The sequence below is a fragment of the Antedon bifida genome, chromosome 1 (assembly GCF_963402885.1).
Source record: "Antedon bifida chromosome 1, ecAntBifi1.1, whole genome shotgun sequence".
NCBI classification, from domain to species: domain Eukaryota; kingdom Metazoa; phylum Echinodermata; class Crinoidea; order Comatulida; family Antedonidae; genus Antedon; species Antedon bifida.
The window spans coordinates 165,902-192,440 of NC_136226.1; the positions used below are offsets into that span (position 1 = coordinate 165,902).

The 26,539-nt window shown below is 32.4% G+C and overlaps 1 protein-coding gene across 3 annotated transcripts in view; it reads left to right on the top strand.

Annotated features, from left to right (window-relative positions):
- The window catches only part of LOC144836145 (atrial natriuretic peptide receptor 1-like), a 165,954-nt gene that overhangs the window by 33,806 nt on the left and 105,609 nt on the right, over positions 1-26,539 (top strand). For 2 of the 3 annotated variants that reach the window (XM_078691354.1, XM_078691362.1), the window contains exon 1: positions 15,388-16,682. The exons of the other annotated variant lie outside the window; for it this stretch is intronic. In XM_078691354.1, coding sequence (XP_078547480.1) covers positions 15,938-16,682 — 745 coding nt within the window. In that variant the 5' untranslated portion in view covers positions 15,388-15,937. Of the gene's footprint in view, positions 1-15,387; positions 16,683-26,539 lie in introns of those variants that run through there. 3 annotated transcript variants of the gene reach the window in all.

The following is a 26,539-nucleotide window of genomic DNA, read 5'->3' on the forward strand; positions in this document are numbered from 1 at the left end:
CAATAAACGACAGCAACCGACAATACGAACTATCGTTATATACAATTATCATACCCCGATGGCCAATATTCGCACATTATTCAAACTAATTGTGATTTCACTGAAGCAATTGTATATAGTCACACAAATAACGAATACACATATTATTAGCAAGATTTAGATTTTTTGCAGACAATATGTACATTTCTTTAAATAAACAATAACAAAGAGCTAACAATAAGAGTGAGCTTATATTTTGTACAATTTTAAGACCTTAGTCGAAAATAAATTCGTTTACAGAATAATGTTCTTGGGTTGTTCTTGACCAGTTACATCCTCAACATATCCTAGATATAGAGTATACTCTTTGTGTCAATACTTGCAAATCTCATTTCTTTTCATAAACACTGTATTATATTTAATTAAGTTTCTCTTTTATATATTTTGATTAAGACAGGACCACAATGTAAAACAGATACACTGTTATCTGATTGTTTTACCCTGTATAAATATATTATTTATTATTATTATGTAGCCTCGATATGTTTTGTTTTTAAATCTAAATTAATCTAGGAATTTACTTTAATTCAACTGTAATAGTTGATACAGTTAATATGACGTTTTACGATCATAACGCTATTTAATGCAATGGTCAATATTTATCTAGCAACATCAATCTTGTTAATTAAAATAATATATAATTACTCCAAAATACATGTCATAGATTCACCAAGTCATTCGAGAACGATGAATCGGATGCGGAAGATGGGTCAGTATGATATACCATGTAATAGGCCTACGTCTTCTAGCGGATATGTTAAAATAATTACTTTTGTTACAGAAGCTATAAACACAGTTTGACAATAACTCTCGTGACCGTCTGTACATCCTTCATGGTACTTTATGTCAACTGAACATTTCATTATTTTTTACTTTTTTGTTAGAAAATAAGTACAAATATATTTGCAATGGCTAATGATTATTTATTTATTTGTATGCTTCATTATAATCAAGTTACCATCGCCTTAGATATGTTTTTCTAAGCTAATTGTTGCAAATTACATAAAATGCAATTACATTTTTTCTTTTCAGGATTATCACGTCACTCTTTCCGTTTATATTTAAATTTGGACCAAAAATATTAAAATTTACTTATTAAATAAATAATTTTTACTCACGCAATACATTGAGAAAAATGCATGATGAAATCGTAAAGATGCAAAGATTGGGTTGGTAATATATAATTCTATTTTGATTACGGAGAGGGCGTGATTTGACGACCTCTATGACCACGCATCCTCTCCGATTATAGATTTGCATCAAGAACACATTTGTTCTTATTTCATTTCTGATTTCAGACGACATTGCCACGAATACGTTTTCGAACAATCTATCACTTTTTGTGATGCAAGGGATTTATAATAAACTCCACAGTTAGATCTCAAAATGATGTTGGTTCGAATATCGTTTAACACCTTACAATATACATTACAGTCATTCTATAGATATTTAATATAGGCCTATGTTAGAAGGAAATATATACTTAAATAATTGACAACATACAGTTCAGTGTGCAGCACTTGATTAACTCTGATGCCAGTCCTAGGTTGGAGGTTCTGGGTGATTTGGCTGAATGCATTCATGAAGTTTGGTGGCTTATGAATCAAAGTAGACCAATATGGAACGAATGGTTTGACTTTTCACTACCGTTTATCCCTTAAATTATCTATAAAATGTTAAAAAATAAAAACGAAATAAAAACAACGTTATTAGGCCTAAGTTGTTGAGGAGTTATCCAATACAACTGCCGTGCTCCTAAGTTCTATTTAAAAATGGTGGTTCATCATACTGATTTCAGATTCTCAAACTATTGCCCTGTATTCCGAATTGAACTACTTAACATTGTATTTACAGTAGTCTCTGCATAACATTTGACCCGAGTGTACAAAATCCATGAAATGATACATTTACGCAGATTATATTTTTAAAGAGCATGATATATTTCTGATCATGCTTTAAACGATTTCTATTTCAGTATGTCCGATTTATTGAATACATATTAGGTAAATCTTCAACATTGGATGATAGGAATTTGTTTTAATTATTTCAACGCCATGCAAAACCATTCTCAAGCCTGCGGCAAACCTCACGCTTAACGCGTTACAATTCCACGGGCCTATAACAATATGTGTCAACAACAAAAATAGGCCACAAATTATGCGTTTTGCTATAAACTATAGGTCCATGCTATAATAGTATGATTGTGTTGGTATGGGAGTTCCGTTTAAGTCAATTGCTTAGTTTAATTCATTTTGTTTATTCAGGCCTGCAATGAATGTAAACAAGTATTACTGTTGGTAGAGCCATTGAGGAATTATTCCTGCATAGATCTATGCGTGTAAGAATTGTGGTAAACAGAAAAATTAAAATAAATTATTAGGCCTATACACAACCATATAAGTTAAAACATACTGACGGATTGTTAGAAAGTGCCTAGAAAATGATAAACGCTGATCATATACACTTATAGCAACATACTTTCTGAGAGGGGTTGTTAGTTAGTTGTTCGGATTCCGAGGGATAATTGTCCAGGGGTTGACAAATTACTCGGTATCGACGCATCGAATTGAGGGTTTACGATAAAGAAAGATACATCCTTCCTTTACAGCTCAAATAGGTATAAAATTAACATAAATAATATAATATGCCGTTGATATTAATATAGCATATTCTTCAAATTGTCTATTATGTGATCCATTTCCAATAACGTGGATTTGTTTCCAATGGCAATTGTTTAGACAAAATAAACTAGGTTTGGAATTTAGAAATATAAATACGGCATATTGGTTTGTTTGCTTTATTAGTTGGTCAGTTAGTTAATGAGTGGATTTTTATTTCATACGTTGATTTGGTCCGTTGGTTTTTTTCTTGCCTGGTCTGGTAGCTGCTTGTTTTCTTGGCCTTGCTTGTTTGTCGATTTTCCGCTGAATTCAGATATTTTGTATTTTCACATTTTAATATTTATTATTATTATTTTTTACATATAATTTGTAAACCAAAGATCGTAGCCTTAATCCAGGATTTATCAAAAAATAAATACCTGAATAAACTGAAATACCTGTACGAAAACTTTCCGACAAACCTCAGCTTCTTTCTGACTATTAACCCTTGCTGTTATGATAACGACAATATGCAACCTTTTTTCTAAATTTGTCTTTGAGGATCAAACGAATTTGTCTGCTACATAATTGCAGTATCCCTGCACAGATTGCTTATTTCATTAAACGACTATCTATATTCTCGTTTGCATGCGCACATTACTATTTTGATTTATGGTTGCCAGGTTATTCATTTTATGGTTATTATATTGGAGTAGTATGGCTCATTTCTTTTTCGGGAAACATGAGATAAATCTCCTTTGAGAGAGAGCGACACGTTCTGAAGCTATTCTAGACTATAACAATAAGTAGGCCTATGGATGTATATAATATAATGTATTGATTTTTATAATAGACAAACAATTAGCATCGTCGGTTTTGTACAGTCCTTACTTTTATTATGTAAAATTATTAAAATATTCAATAACCTTAAATTAAATAATTTAATATTAATTTAATTTCTGAGAGGGCGCACATTCGAATTTTTGCACAATAATGCTTGTTATAACAACACGTGACCACTGTTGATTTGGTTGCAAGAGAAACCGATATAATTTGAATATTAATTTTCATTATATATTATCATAACTTAAATAGCAATAGTTAACAACTATAACCATTATCAGAAACAAAACAAACATTGTAAACATGCTAGTAATATAATAATAAAATAATAATATTAAATGATTCATATACCCTACACAGTATTAATAATTAATATATAAATATATATAAATATATAAATAAACCAGCTATCATGAATGATTATTTCATCCCAGTAGTTTAAATGAACGTTGACATTACTGAAGGGCGTGAATTACAGAAAGTTTGAACCGATTGCTTGTCCTCATATTATTTAATTGGGCGATGGTAATCGGTCTACCCGTCTCTGAAACGTTTAACACAGCATCTATTGACATTTTCGTATTTTTGCATTATAGGTAACGTTTCGTATTCCATTTAACCTACGGCACTCTTAACAAACAAACATAGCCCAGTGTGCAGAGGCGTTGAACATATTCACGGTTGATAAATTGTTAGAACTTGCCATTCTAAAACATTCAATATTAATCTGAATTGATCTCATACATCCAACACTGTCAAGCCCACTTTCTCTTGATATAAGAGATTGTTTATATGACGTAACAAAATATCACTACTTAAAAACAACATGGACACACACACTCGACTTCGGATTGAGAAACTCCAGATACTTCAATAATATGGAAAACGCATCAACAAACATCAATACGACGATTCACATGAACTGGAAAGAAAATCATTATAGTATATCGCTGGTTAAATTTCGTTTAAAAAAATAAAAAAATAAATAAATAAAAAATCCTTATTGTTATGCATTCTAATAGTAATAATTGAATAACTGTGTATATAAAACATCGATGAATCCACAAGTGGAGAGAAATGCATCCTCCACCCCTCCCCTGATTTGTTATCTTACCCATGGAGGTTATTCCATATAAACGACGCCGCAACACAGAACATCGTTGGAATAAACGCCCCGCTTTAAAAACACATTCCATTTGTAATAGAATTCATTGACTTCCATGATTTCAATTTTACCAAGCATTTTGGTACAATGTTTACTGTATTTGATCACTTCTTGATAATTAGGCCCTATTTATTGTGCCCACTTTGTTCGTGTGGGATTAAAGGACTATCTCTGTGATTACATCATTAAGTTTTAATTTATCACTAATTATATGTCATTATTTGTTTCTCTTTATATATTTTTATTTGATCGGTTTTGATATATTATGTATACGGTGTGTATACTGTAAAGCGTCGAGATGTAAACTATCATGTAAAGTAATACAGGCGTGAGGTTGGATGTCTGTATGTAATGTAGTAATTGTATTTGACAGGCTCTTGTACACCTTTATAAAACCATCAATACCGTTTATTCTTCAAAATATGTGACGTTTTTGTTGGTTTGAAATTACATATTATTTAGGTTTGTTGTTCGACTTTAGACGATGGCTTAGAATTGTTGGGCATTTGATATGATGTTTTCTTTGTTGCTCAGTACTTGATGATAGTTGATGATTGATAATAGTTGATGAATGATAATAGTTGATGATTGATAATAGTTGATGAATGATAATAGTTGATGAATGATAATGGTGATGGAATCAGGGCAATTAGTATTTAATGGATGGTTTTATCCAAACGAACAATTTATATGTGATTTAAAATGTATAAATAATAAACATAACATAGAATAGTATAATGACATGTATTGAAGACGGACATGTCTGCTATTGATGTGGCATAAACAGTGCATACAAAATATGCACATTTAATTAAGTTTTGATTTAAAAAGTACTTTATTCTACGCCTGTGTAAATAAACACTCACTGTAAACCTCCATAATGTCCATTTTATATGTAATTATTGAAGTTTTTCACATGTTCAGGAAGAGGACATCAGAGGCATAAGAATAACACTGGATATAGGTATATTTATTTTTAACGTGTTAATTAAAAGGTGTATTAAAATCACGAACATTAAGTTACCCATGGAAACATTTTGAATTCACGTCAACAGCGCTTTCTAATGACCACTATTTTCCAGGTATTGATCATTTTCACTATAACACATGTCTGTCTATCACAAAGATATTCGTTATTGATGTAACCAAAAAACAGTCAAATGTCAAAACTGGCATTTACAAAGTCATAGAGGAATAACTAATTCCACTATGACCTGCAATGTAATTGTCTCTTGGTTGATATTTACAGATACATAATTCATGCATGTGTACTTAAATATATCGAGTTTCTTAACATAATTGATGTATGGGGTTTAAAAGTATTGGAGATGTACTTAAGTGTATCGTCTTACATTAGATTTTAAAATAAATGCCTGGCCTCAGTCCAGCTCCCCATCTTTTAACGATTTTGTGAAATATAGTGAAAGGGTATTTTGTTACACTGACAGGTCACGACAATACATTTTTAAATTGATGATGATAATGATGATGTGGACGATAATGATGATGGTGATGATGATGATAAGGATGATGATGGTGTCGTGTGGATGATGATGCGGATGATATGGATGATGATGTGGATGATAATATAGATAACGCTGATGTAGATAATGATGATGTGAACAATGGTGTCATGGTCGTGTGGATGATGATAATGATGATGATGATGATGCGGATGATGATTATGATGTGGATGATGATAATGCGGAGGATACTGATTATAATGATGATGATGTAGAAGATGATGCGGAGGATGATGATAATAATGATGATGACGATTTGGATGATGATGATGATAATGTGGAGGATAATGATGATGATGATGATGTAGATGATGATGCGGAGGATGATGATGATAATGATGATGACGATTTGAATGATGATGATGATGCGGAGGATGATGATGATGATGATGTGTATGGTGATGATGATGCGGAGGATGATAATAATGATGATGACGATTTGGATGATGATGATTATGCGGAAGATAATGATGATGTGTATGGTGATGATGATGATGATGATGATGTGGAGGATAATGATGCTGATGTGGATGATGATGATGATTATGTGGATGGTAATGATGCGGAGGATGATGATGATGATGCGGAGGATAATAATGATAATGATGATGATGATGCGGATGATGATGATGATGTGGAGGATGATGATGATGCGGATGATGATGCGGATGATGATGATGACGATGATGTGGATGATGATGATGATGCGGATGATGATGATCATCATGTTTTATATTATAATGTTATGTTTATGTATTTTTTTTGGATGAATAAAGAAAGAAATCACATTTAAAAATGATGTGGAGGATGATGATGATGATGATGATGTGGAGGATGATGATGATGATGCGGAGGATGATGATGATGATGATGATGTGGAGGATGATGATGATGATGATGTGGAGGATGATGATGATGATGATGATGAGGATGATGATGTGGAGGATGATGATGATGATGCGGAGGATGATGATGATGATGATGATGTGGAGGATGATGATGATGATGATGTGGAGGATGATGATGATGATGATGTGGAGGATGATGATGATGATGTGGAGGATGATGAGGATAATGATGATGAGGATGATGATGATGTGTATATGGTGATGATGATAATGATAATGATGATGATGATGATGTGGAGGATGATGATGATGATGCGGAGGATGATGATGATGTGGAGGATGATGATGATGATGTGGAGGATGATGATGATGATGATGTGGAGGATGATGATGATGATGATGATGATGATGATGTGGCGGATGATGAGGATAATAATGATGAGGATGATGATGATGTGTATATGGTGATGATGATAATGATAATGATGAGGATGATGGTAGATGATGTGGATGATGATATAAATTTATTGGAGACATGAATCTGATCATAATTAAGTATTATCAATATCAATAAATTGCACACCAATGTAACACGGCATAAACATGAAATATCAACATGTATAATATTACTTCCAATAAACAAAATCATTTAAATTATTGATTTGGTGTCACAATGTGCACCAGGAAAGTTAACATAATGTATGCGATATAATTTGACACAAATCAGAAATCATTTTAACTTAAATTTCTAATCGTACATATTTTCCATCTAATTGAAGCTGACGGTTGCTAGCCTGAAAATATAAGGCGTGAAAAGCACTGATTTAGGTTTCTTGAATAGAATAATGCGTTGTTTCCACGTTCGCATTATACACTTTTTTTCAACCTCAATCATAAAATCATTGAAATTTCACGTCTGACAATGAAACAAATTGAGCCTGAACACATTTATAAACGGTATTTTGATATGTGTTAGCCTCGTATTATACATTGGATGTACGTATCTTTCGGCAGAAATTAAAAATTACGTCAATTGTAACGTTGTTACACTTAAGCCTGTTTTCCTGTCGACGTTATTCGATGCTATCGTTAACAATAATCGGCGATCTCCTACGTAAGCATTGAAATGTTAACGATTTACAGAAAAAGGTACTCGCTATCGTTATCATTTCAACTTGATCGTTTTCAAACGATCGTCGTTGAACTGTTAACGATCAACGACGATAGCGTCGAATAACGTCGACAGGAGAACAGGTTTTACGCTTTAGTGTCTGCGTAGTGAGATAGCGTCACAAGGAATCATACTGTAAAGTAAAAAAAAAGATACCTACGTACGCACAATTTATATGTTTATGATCTTTTTGAAAATCTTTAGAACAGGTCGTATAAATAATACGATCGTATAATATCGTATAAACAGAGATTTAGTAATCACATTAACCTACTAAACTCAATAGTTCATTCTGTATTCAATTAACGTATTTTAACCTGTTATTGCGGTAAATCGTAATACAGTAGTATTATATAATAATACTTAGTCGAACACATTTAGAGCAAAACAATTTTTATTTTTAGAATATTGTATTAATTTATACTCTATGATTTTTAGTATTTAAATTAAAGTTTCAATTTAAGTTACTAATACATATTGATTCTTTTGAAAGAATCTTATACCAGCTGCACATAATTCTGTGATTTGATATTTGATAGACCTATGTTGTTTATTCAGGGTCAAACTCAATATAATAGGCCTACATGGTTTGAAATATTATTTTCATTTGTTCAAATTTAAAAAGTTAAATAAAACACATAAAAATACAATAAACAAGCTTAAAATTTGAAACATGTCGATTTATGTTATGCTTTACCCTACGAACACATTGTAGAGTGGGGATGATGCCAAATAAAAAAATGCTTTTTTTATGACTTTCTTTGAACCCGTCACTATTACCCGTCATTATTAAAATATGTTTTATTATCTTTATAATTCAGCATTTAAAATATTTGCAGTACATACTCAAATCTAGTTTCCAATAACTTATCAATCATATCAATTGTATTAATGAAAGAAAATATTTCTGGAACGTAATAAGTACAAACGTAGGATTGCTGTTACACAAGATCTGGAAAGGTTTTTGGAGTCAGTAATTATAGCATTCATTAATCAATGCCATAAACGAGAAGTTAGAAAGCGTTCTTATATCCTCGTACTTTGTCTATGATAATTACACTAATGGTCCTTTTGGCATTTTTCTCCTTCGTTCGCTATCTCCAAGTATTTGTCAGTAATCTGCGTCTATTTTGCTATTTTATTGCCGTATTATTAAATTATATCTCCTTTAACGAGAATGGTCATTCAGAGAGATGGTCATTCAGAGAGATGGTCATTTATTGCTCTTGTTCTCTCTATCACAATTATTAAAAACACTGTTTCTCATGTTGTTTTATAATTTAATCAACTTGTTGTTGTGTTACACCAAATTAAATACAATATTATGTTATGACTGTTCTTTTGAATGTTCTGTTCAATTTAATGTCAAGTTTTATTTTTTAATCATATCCATATAAAAAACAAATTAATTCAGTGTATATAATTATAAATAAATACAAAGCAACGTCCATATCAGTAGTAATATTAAATGTGTTAATTTCGACATGAGTACAAACATCTGTATTTAAATTTATTGAAATGAGGAGTTTATTCACAAGAGGGCGGTTTATAACAAAGCAGGAACCATCGCCCTCAGTGTCCCGGTAATGCATTATTTATTTATTTACCAGATTTCTATAGCGCCCTTTTCATGAAAACTCATGCTCTAAGGCGCTTCACATCATAAAGACAAACATCATAAGCAATAATTACAAAAGTAACCTCAAGTTATACGAAATAAGATTTCCTAAACTAAGTTATAAATATTCTTACTGTACATTAATTAAAATCGCATTTCTATTATATGGGCACATTTCATCAACCCCGATCAATAACAGTCATTTATTTTGTATGGGGTTATTGTTAAAGACCATGTCTCGTGATTAACTCACATAACATTTTAAAAAATAAACTTTAAAAAAATGCATGTGCACTGAAGGTAGCATAACATTATACCGGTAATAAATTTCAATAATTAGCATAAATTAGAATAAATTCAAATCAAGGGTACAGGTGTCGCAATAAAGTCGAAAATTTGGTTCGTTGTATGAACAACTATTATTAATTCTTTGTTCAATATTCAATCAAACTAACTTTTGATGTTTAATTTGTTTGCCATGTTTATTGTATCGTAGAGAGACATAAATCCATACACCCATAATTATTAATTTGAATTCACACTTCTTGCGTACAATTTAACAGCATTTCACTATAAGTAGTCATTCACAAAACAACAACATTAATATTTCAGTTCATAAGAATATCACATTTAAATATACAGAAGTTAGCTTTGCAATATAGCAATAACATAAAAAAAAAGATAATACTACAAATGATATAATTTCTAAAATTGCTTTTTTAATATTTTACATGGAAAGTAATAAAATTCATAATTTGTTGTCACGTAAATTCTGAAAAGTTACAATTAACTGTACGTTTGCATATATTGATGTTTTAATAGAATTCTCTAATCACCTTCAAAAAATGATCTTTATGCTACAATTTTCTCCAACGAGTGCTATGTTTCTCAAAAGTATTCAACCGTTTTAATTTAACGTAACAGTTGTAATTTTAATTCCAATATGTCTTGGTAATTGTGTTTTTCTATTTATATATGACTGAAAAGAGGCGATAATTTATAGCGGGACTACAATATTTCGTATCCCTATATGATATTGCCAAACGATATGTATATGCGTACGAAAAACAAATAAAATAGTCATTAGTAATAATGAGTAAAGTTAAATATGTGAGCCACACCAACATGTTCTACAAACATACACCCTTCCATCATCATCTTACATCTAATCATGCCACACGTAGACCCACACCACACTGTACATTAGCGAATATTGAAAATTAATATTCTGCCTTCGTTTTAAATCGCTCGGAGGTATAGCGAAGTAAATTCACAAATATTCTAAATCCAGATAAACTAAATAACCAATTAAACCATGAATTCATTCGAATATAACTTCTACACTCGTATAACTGCCGTGCAAGTATTAGTATGAATAATAAGATCGATTTATTCGTCGACTTACACTATTACCGCATAGTGTTATGTGTGAAAATCATAATAATTGACACCGGTTATCTGTATTAATGTCATCAGATGACAGATGTTTCCAAGATCCATCGGACTCGTTCGTTTGAATAGCGTTAAATGATGCTGAAGAAGCAAGAACTTTAATTAAAGAGCGTAAAAAAAAATGCTTAAAATTTAGCCCTGACGAAGGAAGTGTTTTCCGAAAGTTCGGCAATTTCTTTCCTTCTGTTTTACTTTACGGTTTTGATTTAGCTTTTTGCTTATTTAATTTGACATTGAGATCAAGCCACTGATACCCACCCCATTGTCACTTTGTAGGTAATTTGTTAATGGATTTAAATGATAATTTACAAAAATTTTTTTTTGGATTCCCAGGACCAACCCATCATGGTTGGGTGGATCTAATAATTTTTTCAAAATAGAGTTGCTAGGTGCCTGGAATTTGGACTTCGAAATATGGAAAGAATATAAGTCTCCGGGACCAGCCCCTGCCTATCCTAAATTAACTTGATTCTCTAAATAGGCCTATCTCTCTTTCAAAATAAAAGAAAAACATGTTATTTTTTTTTAATCCGTAGAGATTCGAACCCCAGCTAGTAGAGCTGAAAGAATTCAAACGATAGTTACTAGATCACGTCCACCCGTTATGCCATAATGTACACGAGTAATGAACAGTGACAATATTATATTCTTATACGCGCTGCATATTACGTCATCTAGTAATATTTAGACATTCGGCTATCTTGTCCAATTATTAGTATTATATTTATTGTTTTTTAATTAATCATCACTTTTTTGATTAATTTTTTTTTATTGAATATAAGTTCAGTGATTGAAAACTGAAACATTAAATGTTCTGTCTGCCGCCCTCTGGGTAGGCTTATTGCAAGACTGTCTATCATTAAACAATTTAATAACGTTAGTTTTTGTTTTCAGTATAATAAATATAAATTGGGGCGGCCATTGAGTTTGTAATTGTTTTCATTCGAACCCCAGCTAGTAGAGCTGAAAGAATTTAAACGATAGTTACTAGATCACGTCCACCCGTATGCCATAATGTACACGAGTAATGAACAGTGACAATATTATATTTGTTGTGTAAAGATGTCGATGTGTAAAGATGCCGATGCCTAGCCTGGCTAGTGTATTCTCTCTATTTGTTTAAATACATATGCATTATTGTAATAAATAATTTAAAAAAAGGGTTTTTTTTAAGTGTTATTATATTTCTTACAATAATTTCTGAAATTTCAAGACTTGGATTGGTTGAGTACGCATAAGTAATTAGGCTCATAGTAAAAATGTATCCACACCGTTCGTTTGCAAAGTGAACCATGGTGAATAACAGACGAAGCAAGTGTAATCACGGGTGAAAGAGCTCAGCTTAGCTTACTGTACACACGATGACATCGTATATCACAAAAGGTGGTTTGTACATTGTTAGTAGGCCTACATTCGACGATGTCCTTTACAGAATCATTGGAAACTTTAGGTTGATTATAGAGGGCGCTATATAGATTGTTTGGATTATCACACATTGTTAGTACATTTGACGATGTCCTTTACAGAATCATTGGAAACTTTAGGTTAATTATAGAGGGCGCTATATAGATTGTTTGGATTATGACACATCGTTAGTACATTTGACGATATCCTTTACAGAATCATTGGAAACTTTAGGTTAATTATAGAGGGCGCTATATAGATTGTTTGGATTATCACACATTGTTAGTACATTCGACGATATCCATTACAGAATCATTGGAAACTTTAGGTTGATTATAGAGGCGCTATATAGATTGTTTGGATTATCACACATTGTTAGTACATTTGACGATGTCCTTTACAGAATCATTGGAAACTTTAGGTTGATTATAGAGGGCGCTATGTAGATTGTTTGGATTATGACACATCGTTAGTACATTCGACGATATCCTTTACAGAATAATTGGAAACTTTAGGTTGATTATAGAGGGCGCTATATAGATTGTTTGGATTATCACACATTGTTAGTACATTTGACGATGTCCTTTACAGAATCATTGGAAACTTTAGGTTGATTATAGAGGCGCTATATAGATTGTTTGGATTATCACACATTGTTAGTACATTCGACGATATCCATTACAGAATCATTGGAAACTTTAGGTTGATTATAGAGGGCGCTATATAGATTGTTTGGATTATCACACATTGTTAGTACATTTGACGATGTCCTTTACAGAATCATTGGAAACTTTAGGTTAATTATAGAGGGCGCTATATAGATTGTTTGGATTATCACACATTGTTAGTACATTTGACGATGTCCTTTACAGAATCATTGGAAACTTTAGGTTGATTATAGAGGGCGCTATGTAGATTGTTTGGATTATGACACATCGTTAGTACATTCGACGATATCCTTTACAGAATAATTGGAAACTTTAGGTTGATTATAGAGGGCGCTATATAGATTGTTTGGATTATGACACATCGTTAGTACATTCGACGATGTCCATTACAGAATTATTTAGAAACTTTAGGTAGATTATAGAGGGCGCTATACAGATTGTTTGGATTATCACACATTGTTAGTACATTCGACGATGTCCTTTACAGAATCATTGGAAACTTTAGGTTGATTATAGAGGGCGCTATACATATTGTTTGGATTATCACACATTGTTACTTTAGTACATTCGATGATGTCCTTTACAGAATCAATGGAAACTTTAGGTTGATTATAGAGGGCGCTATACAGATTGTTTGGATTATGACACATTGTTGGTACATTTGACGATGTCCTTTTCAAAATCATTGGAAAGCTTTTAGTTATATAGAGAGCGCTATTTTTGGATTATCACACATATTTTTCTATTGAATTCCTTTTCAGAATCGTTGGTAACTTTAGGTTGACATGGAGAGCCCTATATCTATATGGATTATTTTATGATCAATATATGTGTAATATTTTAGCTTGAACTTGAACTATCCTTAACGTTTCAAAGTGAATACTGTCTTATCTGTTTGCAAATACATGGTGCATTCAATAAATAAGGTATAAGATTAACATACATCAACAACAAATAGAGTTTTAATTGTACGGTGTTCACATCACCTTGGTTCCCATCAGGACACGCGTAGACATAACGTATCGACACAATGTACCGTAAGAACATAACATTGTGTGTGTGTAGGCCTACATAAAAAAACAAACTACAATTATGCAGTTCTGATTAAAGAAAAATGTGTAATACCGCCATCTATATTATTAAATTATTATGAAGTTACAAGAAAATGAATTATGATGATCATGATTTACCTGGACATTACTGATTGTTATTGTATCATATACAATATATACATTAATTCATTATTCCAATAATTATGGCAACATTTGAAATTAAAACAAATTCAAATTCAATTCAAATGTGGTTTATAGCCCTACAATGAAATCTAAATTCAGACATTCGGCTATCTTGTCCAATTATTAGTATTATATTTATTGTTTTTTAATTAATCATCACTTTTTTAATTAATGTTTTTTTATTGAATATAAGTTCAGTGATTGAAAACTGAAACATTAAATGTTCTGTCTGCCGCCCTCTGGGTAGGCTTATTGCAAGACTGTCTATCATTAAACAATTTAATAACGTTAGTTTTTGTTTTCACTATAATAAATATAAATTGGGGCGGCCATTGATTTTGTAATTGTTTTCATTCGCTCTATTTTCTTCACATCTTTTCATTTTTTGGATTTTTTAAAGTTGAATAATAAGTTAATATAAAATAAATATAATTATTATACTATTTGTTGTTTTGCTAATTTTATTTTGTTCTAGTATTATTAAACAGAATATTAATTATTCTTGTCAATTCACTGTAAGGTAATTAAATTTAGTACATAATAAAACGTAGCGTGTTTCTACCCATTGGCTGTATATAGATTATAGTAATCTGCATTTTCCAAAGTTCACCTTTAATAATTTCAGAATGATATCATCGATATGATGACTTCCAATCTTTGATCTTATCTTATGTTTACCATCTCATTGCACAATTTATTTAACCATTGGTTATCATAGAGTCTACAACACGTTTAACGACGTTGTAAAAAACACAGCGATGGCGCTATTCATCGTCTGCATTTGTCGAGGATACCTGTATGAATCCGCATTACAACGAAAGTATTTTGTAGACAAGTAGTACAAATGGTGGTCGTACGTTCGTCAGTCTATATTCACTGACAACAAGTGTCGATTGGTGGTTGGTTCCGCCCCGCCGACTACTTGGATTTTTATTCGATACCACAGGATTATATTGTTTGAATTGTAAGAGAGCTATGGAATTGTGTTCATACCAGCTAAGGGGTATACGGTACGCCATATCACAAATACTGTGAATTATTCGCTGTAAAGTGTTTTCAGAATTGTTTGCACACGTTGGTGAATGATCAAGTTTTGTTTGTATCTACAGAAACCCGATGTGTTGATATCGGCGTGTCATGCCTAAAGTGAGAAATATAATTGGTCTTTTGTGACCAAACTCTTTATAGATTATCGTTTATTTTTTCGAACTGGTTCCTGACGTTGACTCCACTTTATGCCTCACGTTTATATCGTCAGCATTCACCCGTGAAACCGGAAATCATTTCTAAAGCGTATAATTTGGTACAAATTACAAATACCGCTGTTGAATGTGTGAGTTTTGATGTTTTGGTATTCGTCCTGTGACTATAATGTACGTGTTAAGGGTGATAACACTCTTTGTAGCAGGATCACTGGTGCTTGATGTAGGAGCTCAAGACGGTCAGACATGTAATTGCGACGATGAACATATAGAAGATGGCACAATAACCGCCTTTTTTATGTTGAGTGGCAGTGAAACGACCATACGTGAATACCTGCCATACCCTAAAGAGGTGGTGTTGCCAGCTATAGATCTAGCTCTAAATTACGTAAATGAATCTGGTCTACTTGGAAATCATGAACTCATTACACGGTTTGCCGATGAAAAGTGTAATCCTTTAATAGCACAGACTGAGGCACTAAAATTACGAGAAAAGTATCAGGGGCATGTCATATTTGGACCGTGTTGTAGTTACCCAGTAGCCTATGTTGCCCGTCTCAACAGCATATGGAAATTGCCTTTGATTTCACCAGCTGCTCTGGGACCAGATTTTCGTGATGTGGAAAAAAGCGACGAGTTCAATACAACGACTCGAACCGGTCCCACTTATATCGGGATGGGCCGTACTTTAGTCGAGTTTTTTAAATTGCACAATTGGCTTATTTGGTTCCAGATTTTAGTCGATGAAGATAATGAAAAGTTTGCGCGAGATCATTTTTTCTTGTGTAGTGGGGTTTACAGAGCTTTTCTTGACGACGATGGGAATTTTACTAATGAATATGCGGTTTTGCATCCGGATTTTACAGATTTGAAACTTCAAGAAACTTTGGATACAGTATCAAAAAAATCACGAGGTGAGAATTCTATCTTGCTTATTATTATTACTATTGTTGTTGTTACATTGATTAGCGTTCAAATAATAGATTAGTTGCCCTCCTCCATTTAGTAATCTAATTTGCCACCCAACACGATCACCACGTGAGGAATGTCGAACACGATGCATAATTATTTAAAATGCTAATGTTATTAATGGTGTTGTGAGCTTATTGACTTACACTTAAATAGTATGATTAATCTGGTGACGCTAAACAAACTTTATCGGTCTCGTGATCAAATTGATTATAGCATTGAGCAAGTGTTTTAGCAATTAGTAAATACGATTTAGTGGTCCAGTAGAAAGATATTGAATGGTGTATTTGTCTTTAAAGGATTAACATACTCGTCCTCCTAATATGTTCGCTTTATTTAGGTTATCCGCCACTATGCGAATGCTTTGTTTGTTGTCACTATTAACAAGCTTAATATCAGCGGTTATCCAAGTTGTAGTAATTTGTGTCGTTTGCAACATTTTTCTTACTTGCTTCCTTCTAGGTAGGTTATACAAAATGGTATTATTTCAATTCGTATCCAAGACAGATACAAATACATCTGTAGGCCTATCATTGAAAACTATTGTATAACGTTACACTTGCAACCAGGATGGACATTGTTATTGCTGCTGAGTTCCCTCCACACATTCAAACATGCATATGGGTATCATTGGTATACTTCTATTCTAGGTTTTCATTTTCATCATAAAATTATAGTAAACATATAACTCAAGAGCTGATTTTGTTGTTGTTGTTTCTTTCGTTTGTGTCAGTAGCCTACATTTGTTTTTGTAGAACCATGTCTTAAAACCCATTTTCTTGGTAAGACCCATGCAAAGTTGTCCCTATGCAGCTGAGACATTTATATAATATGAATTTGAATATGAATATCTTAGACGGTCATGTATATTGTAATTAAGAGTTTAGAGTTTAATGTGATCCTTTTTGCCAACAATTTGATATGCATAGACTTTTATAGATATTGGTTATGTTTATTTGATTCAATACTTTTTTATCATGTACCGTTAGTAATATTTCGTAAGTACTCTATAAACCATGTCATTGTGAAGATCGGTAGACGCCCGCTAGGGAATTTCTACTGTAAAAACGACTACTGTATTGATGATAACTGAAACTAAGCGTTTTTCGATTTAAATCTGAACAATCAACCAATGCTCCTATACGCCAACTTGTGCACTGATTTGCTATGCGTCTATCGCGTAGACTGCTGTCAATGTGTTAAAATGTCTGCATCAGTATTAAATATTGTAAGAGATGGGCCGCAACCGTAATGTGTCTTGCCTTGATGCCACTTTGAATAAGATTTGAAAAATCGATATTATCGTCATATTTATTGTAACTGTAGTCTGTGTTACAGGTGTTAAAACGTTGACTTTTGTTTAGTTGGTTTGGTGAAATTATGAGTCTAAATTGGTTGTCAGATGGAGGATACAGTATTTCGGAAATCACTTCGATCGTCTAGCGCATGCGCACCAGTAATGATGCTTGACCTACTAACCACGGATTATAAATAGTGCATAGTTAGTATGAAGTATCCACGCAAAAGGAAATGTGTATATGTTGTATTATATTTAGACCATGCATGCACATTGCACTATGTTTACTGTGGCATATAATACTATATAATACTTCTTAGTCTATTCTTGTTCTCATTACAATAATACAATGTAAAATCGTCATATAATCTCCAAGCCTCTGTACTTTTTAACGCTTTAATTTCTACTTAGTATTCTTAAATACATTTTCCTCGATAATCAAACAACATAACGACCAGAACTAAAAACGCTTCTTTTGAGATTACAATCATAAACTATTGTAAGTCGAAATGCGTTTTTATATAAATAGGAATAATGTATCTCAAACAAAGTATTAAATTGCACGTTGCACACTTAAAAAAACAATTAACCTTTGGTGATTATTATGTTGAAATGAAGAGAATACGGTATGGTAATTAAAAGGAAGTAAATAGAAAAATATAGTTGTGCCGAATAGGTATATAGTGAATTGACGCTGTCGAATTTCTTATGTGCAATTTTAGATTATTTAAACGTTTCTTTCGAAACCTGTAAGAATTTTTGATTAAAAAAAACTCGGCATAAAATGTGTGCTGCCGTGTACCAATTAGGTGTATGTGCGTTGAAATAGGAATGATTTGCACGAAGGCCTACATTATTCATGAGTTTATTTCCTATGTAGCAAACGTATTGTGATTGTGTCAATACATCATCTTATTCTAACTTTAACTATTTATTATTGTCGACCGACCAACCTCAGGTGAAATTTTAAAAGTATTTCGGAAATTTACCCTCATTCGGCCAGAAAATTTCGCCTTCTTCTGATTTCATGTATTTGTAAAAACAAATCACCTGAAATTTAAACAAACAGCCCCGAAAACATAACATTAGATGTAATTCACATAGGCCTATAAGAAGAATTCAAAATGTTGATGTCAAACGTCATTTCACGGTTACCGAAAAGCGCTGCGTAAAAATGAAAAACTTTGTTTTTAACCTACCTCCCTTCTCCACACAATATTTCGATTCAATGTACAAACTTTTACTTTGTATCAACCCTTATAGTATTTCAATTTATCTATTTTTTTAAATACCATGATAATGATAATTGAAAACAAAATCACATTTACGTGAGGACGCCACCATAGGCAAAATATCTTTACTTCGAGTTATAGTGAACATTACATAAGACATTAATGTTTCAATGTATAAGCATTATTATTGACAGTCTATATCTGTCATGTTGAAGGTCACGTAAGTTAGATTCGTCGATGAAAATTTATTTTACGGATGGTTAATGATCCACTACGATTTTCAATGAATAAATAAACAGACAAACACAAGTGGGTTCCCTCTATTGTTAAATGTGATTCTTTTCCCACGGTTATCCCAGACGACCATAATAATTTAACTTGTCTTATGCGGGGATGAAGTGACAAAATGATTCATATTAAATGTTGTTTTAACATCAATTTTAGCGAGTGCGCCATATACAAATATTATCAATGTTAAAACACGAGTGACCAGTTTGCTAGGAAATACAACCATTACTCTCTCATGGTTGTTACCATTTCATTCAACCCCCGCTTGGTGTTGCACGCGATATGAAGTCTTGTAATATAGCCATCATTTAGAAGGCAACAATACGTTACACTTATTGTTTTAATACCCCGTTTAACTAGGATACGACATTGTTGATATAGTACTAAAAGTTCAAATGCATGACCACCGAAAACAATCCAATTAAGTTTAATTGATAACTATACAGTGTACCTGGTAGGACAGTCACACGTTGTGATTATAATTCTGCTTGCATTTATGCACATAGTTTATGAGATCAATTTAATTTTTCCAATGCAAGCTTCTAAAAATACCTTTCATTCACTGGGGAGTGAGTTGATTAGGCCTTATTCTTTTAACCGCTTGTATTGCAATGGATGATGGACACAATATTTTGAGGCTCAATTATTGCTTTACATGCAAGTGACAGATCATAATTCAAACTTCAAAGTCATAATGTTTTAGTCAGTGCCGTATGTATCTGAGTATCGTCCCTGGTATCAATGTATAATGCCAAAGTGCATTGCGATATCAGAATCAACATGAATTCGACATGTGCTATCCCACTTGAACTACATCCGAATGGACCTGGTGTCAAGGTCGTATTAATGTAACGTAAAGCGCTAATTCCACCAACTTAACATGTTATAACAACAAGACATTTATGAATGCGACTCAGGGTGTTCTTAGTAGATAATCGCATATGGTGAGACCAATGCTGTTCAACATTTCAAACTCGGTGCTGGTGTTCACAATTATTAACCCTGAGTGATTTAACGTGGATGTCTCAATCTAGTCGCATCTCATTCTTCAATTTCGAACATTGTAGTAAATGTTTATTAGGAGAGCATTATTAATTCTGAGAATTATAATGATATGGGCCTATAAAGATAGAGGAAAGTCTCAAATGATATGGGCCTATATAGAGGAAAGTCTGATATGGGCCTATATAGAGGAAAGTCTGATATGGGCCTATATAGAGGAAAGTCTGATATGGGCCTATATAGAGGAAAGTCTGATATGGGCCTATATAGAGGAAAGTCTGATATGGGCCTATAAAGATAGAGGAAAGTCTCAAATAGACCTTGTTTTATATCCACAAAAAAATGCAATCCGTAAGTTTAGATAGGTTATAATACTAGGGGCGAGTTCTACAAAGTAATAGGCCTAGTACTTAACTTAAGATTTAAGTATGTTCAACAACGAGTAGATAGGCTTACCTTAAGATTTAGGGGGAAAGTTCAATAAACGTGTAGATTCAACTTATACCTTAAGATTTAGGGTTAAGACTTTATGGCTAGACTTACTAGGTCAATATTTAGCAGTATAAAATCACTTAAAATTCAGTTGAGAAGGATAGCATGTAGATGTCTTTATTTAACACGGTTTACCCGTGTACCTGAATAATGTTGATTAAACACTATTCTTTTTCCATACAAATACCAAACGGCCAGTATTGACATATTATTTGGACAGAACAGACTGTGTTGACAGAGCCTTACAAAGCGGATTTTATCGACAACTCCAGAAACTAAATGGCGTTAGTACTGTTTACCTAAGATGGATATGTAGTGCGGGTCGTTTCGACCTATTGTTATTTTATTACGACATTCAATCACCATCTTACAAACTGAAATACTGTTCGATTGCTTGTTGTTTCTAGACATTTGGAACCACTAAATTACCATTTTTACCAGTGTTATTTGTTGGTAGGTTTCTTTAAAATATTGAGATCAGTTAATGTCGATTAACCAATTGATGGTTATACCTAAACGAAGTATAATCATAGAAATAGGCCTATATACTGTATTAGAGTATTGAATGAATGAAATAAGCTGAGATGTACTTCATTTTTTTGAGACGCCTAGATGTTGTTTTTTAATTATTTATAATAATATTTAATGTCAACATGTGGTATCTATTATTGTCAACACGAAAAAATACGATGTAACTACCACCAGTTATAATCGGGATGTAATGAATCACATGGCAGTGTTTTACGTCTCCTGATCCTGTTTGATCGACATTGATTACGTTCTATTTTCAAGCTATGTGAGATACTATAAAACATGTTACGCCCTCTATAGTTTGAGTGAACGGTGTTGCTGATTTGCGGCGGATCGCCATTTGAACATGACGTAAATTAACTAAACATTCAATATAATAATATAAAAATGTATTTTAATTAATAACATAAAACAGCAGCGTGTAGTAATAGAGATGTTTTACCCTGCTCTAGTAGTCAAAATAGGAAAATATTTGTTTTATTTCATTGCTGTTGCACATGTTAAGATGATAACCCGCACGTATTTTTTGTATGATTATGCGTATTTAAAACAACTAATTATTTGGTGCTTGTTGTGCCTATAAACATGTTAAGAAACGCATATTTAAATGACACTATTCTAAACAGCACGTTATTGCACATAACCATGACCAAACCTTAGTTATTTCAATATTAGCGTTCCATAGTACATGTAACTATAATGTATTTCTCTCCACCTTTACGCAAACTTTACACGCAGATATCTATTTTCGCGCCGCGCATTTAGGCAGTTATATTCCCAGAGGACATATGCATTAAGAAGCAGTTACCACACGCGAAGCTTTAGTACCGTACTACAGCTGACAAAAATGAGAATTTGTAAACTCGACTAATTCATAGGTCCATGCTCATATTTTATTGAATTTTAAATGTTGATATACAAAATATTATTATTTAAAAATCGCGGCATAGTTCATGCAATTGCCGATTGAGGGCACAATTATTAATGGTGCTATGTCATTCGTTAAACAAAAATTCTGAATCCGTTTTCATCATAAACTATAATGTGTAATGTTGGTAGCCTGACTACTAACAACAACATCACTATACATTTTTGCATATTAACAAGGGTTGTCATTTCATCTCAAACATCTAAACATCTGAATATTAATTATGGTGTTTAGTTTGATCCTAATATATATGATGGTCTCTCTCCTTAAAGTGGATCGTGTTTTATTGTGATTGTGTTAACCATATATCCATATTATTGCATAACACCGATTATTATTTATTCCATTATTCTTTCTGATTAGTCGTTGTTATGATGGGTTAGGTACAAAGGTTGACATGTCAGGAATTGTACTTCGTACATATTTTTGGACAAAATGTGAAATGAAAACGTTTACGCCATTCTCTGTAGCAGTTTGGTGAAAATGGCTGCCGTGTTTAATTATAAATGCAAATTAAATTACTTCTTCGTGGCCAAATGTCTTAACTAATTGATATTTTGTGGGATAAAATAAACACATTTCACGAAATAAAAAAAAACATGCAAAACCCTTTTGCTATTAGCTTTATCAAAAAATGAATGAATAATGTTACATATTACAAATATCGTACACTACGGTAAATTATATCGTACAGTACTGTACATTATATCGTACAGAACAGTAAATTATATCGTACAGTACGGTACATTATATCGTACAGAACAGTAAATTATATCGTACAGTACGGTACATTATATCGTACAGAACAGTAATTATATCATACACTACGGTAAATTATATCGTACAGTACTGTACATTATATCGTACAGTACGGTACATTATATCATACAGTACTGTACATTATATCGACAGAACAGTAAATTATATCGTACAGTACGGTAAATTATATCGTACAGTACTGTATTGTATCGTACAGAACAGTAAATTATATCGTGCAAAACAGTAAATTATATCGTGCAAAACAGTAAATTATATCGTGCAAAACAGTAAATTATATCGTACAGAACAGTAAATTATATCGTGCAAAACAGTAAATTATATCGTGCAAAACAGTAAATTATATCGTGCAAAACAGTAAATTATATCGTGCACTACGGTACATTATATCGTGCACTACGGTATATTATATCGTGCACTACGGTACATTATATCGTGCACTACGGTATATTATATCGTGCAATACGGTACATTATATCATGACCGGTTCATCAAGGTTATGATCTGCTGTACGTCTACTTTTTCATTATGTATTAACGGCTTTGGTATAGAGTTTATCGACATAATTACGTACTGTAGATATTGTTATTAGTGCAGTCGTACAATGTTTTCAATCGAATGCAAGCATAAAGTAATTATATGCCTAAGTATGCTTTTTCATTACCAAGATATTCTAATACAAATGTTTTACAGTATTATGTGTGCGAATAATCATATAATCAAATTGGGGACAGTTTTATTATCTACCATAGCTTATATTTTATCTTCATGTTATAAACCAGTATACCGTAGAATACAACTAATTTGAGGTCTGAATATTACCCTTTGAATATCAACGTTTAGGATATTTTTGGCGTTTCATACATATTCAGACTTTTTACAATGGCTATCGGCCTTTCATATCTCATAATCATTAATACTTTTGGAAGTAAGCATACACACATGCGATGACAAAGTAGTGTTATTATTTCCTCGGTCAGTCAATATGCAAGAAGCGGTCAGTTGTGGTCATTCTTACGCTAATTTATTATTCGTCTACGCATCGATGTGTCTCAACAGCGTACATTACGGTAGTGATTGGACATACAGCTACCCTTGGGTTTTAATCTTAATTACAATCGAACACTACTGGCATTGTAATGTACTTGTTTTATTATTACATTATTATAATTATTGTGACAATGGTATGCACAACATGTATACACACAATAATCAGACGTTAGTAGAAATACATTTTTTCGGAGCGTCGTTATGTCATTATTCTCAATAATACTACTAATGATTAAGTTCATTATTATTTGTTGTGCGAGGCTAGTCCATCCTCAACGACCCGAGCGTTGTCAAAAACAAAAAGATACCATCATGGCATCATATTTTATCGAAAACCGTCTCGATTACGTAATAAGTGCAATGGCCACGTTTAAATTAAAATCGGTTGAACGACGTTTCATTTATACAAGACAATTAAGCATGAATGTGCATGAATGTGTAAGTATGTAGGTATATATTGGCATTACTAACTAATACCCAAGATATTCCTTAATACTTTAATGTACGGTTTAGCTTAGCATTGATATTGATACTTCGCATCCTTTAAAACATAGAAAGCATGGTATACCGTACTGAGCACGCTAAGTGTAGGCTTTATATCAACATTTTTAAATAATATAATTTATCAAGCTAGCAAAGAGTAGTACCAAATATCAATATCAGACAAGTGTATCAGACAGAATGTATTTTTATAAAAGCGATTAATGAAAAAAATGTATATTGTTCTATCTAAATATGAACATCGGGGTATCAATTCACAAGCATTTAAGTAGGCTCTTATTGAATCCACAGATTTGTAGGAATTTTCAGATTAAAATATTTCCTGATAGAACGACGCTTTAATTAACGTACCCTGGATGTGTATTATTTACAATTCGACCAGTGCTACTAGACAGAATAAACATACAGAGTATAGTTAAGCTAATAGACTTTCAAAAAGACTTAGATGCATGCGCACTCAGCGCTACGTCATCATTCAAGTTAGTATGCATACATCGATGCATGGCTCCTAATCTTCAATCACATTAAATTCATCTCTTCAGCCGTTTAGATAGACAACATCCAAGACCAAACATTCAGGAATATTAAACTCGTTCTTTAAATAATATTGTAAATCCAGTAATGCGCTTTGTAAAATTACATATTAGGAATAAAAATTTCCATTACCATATTGTTTTAAAAATATCATTAACTTAATTAACAGTATTTATCAATCATGAATAATACCACCAAACTTACGAGTTAAAACGACTATAGCGAGGCATTTAATAAAAAGGCAAGCTGCCTTAAAAATGTGACATGTTTCGAGAAACTCTTCTCATCATCAGAACAGTAAACAACGCCTAGAGTGCTTATATACCAATAGGACAAGTTGTCCTATTGGTACATACAACTTGTCCTATTGGTATATAAGCACTCTAGGCGTTGTTTACTGTTCTGATGATGAGAAGAGTTTCTCGAAACATGTCACATTTTAAGGCAGTTTGCCTTTTTATTAAATGCCTCGTTATAATATTTTTCAAAAAGTGAGATCTGTAAAGTTTAGCAGTTGTTATATGCCTATGCCTATGAGATGATAGAAAACATAATGAATTGGGTTTTAAAAGTACAATATCTATCCCAAATACCTCACGTATAATGCATTATATTATAAATTACATTGACAATGATTTGCTCCTGTTTTAAAAGTACCGCATTAGTTAATAATCAATTTCAGATAATGAATTTATGGAAATTAATTATCCTTTCATCGTGATGTAGCTGCAATAGCTCACATAATTCGGATTAATAAATGAAAAGAACATTGGCATTAATCAAAATAATAATCAATAATCAACCTTTCGAACATATAATTCTCTTAATCGGTGTAACCAACGACCTGGAACGATTGAATACAATTCTGACAAAAGTCTGAATTGATGTTAAATGTAATTGGAACTCGCATGTATTGTTATTCTGGTCTTATTTGTCTCGTGTTGACTTGAGATGGAGACGAATCAAACGGGAAAATGCAAGCCATTACTGCGCCATTTATCACCGACAAATCTCTAATCTTTTATAAAGTTCGTATCTGTTATTTTGACATAATGCATTAATTATAGATTTGTTAAGCTTAAGAATTGTGTATGTCCGTTTTTACAAACAGCTTCCAAAGTTGACGATTATGAAACGCAGATGTCGCCAAATTGTTCATATATGGAGTTT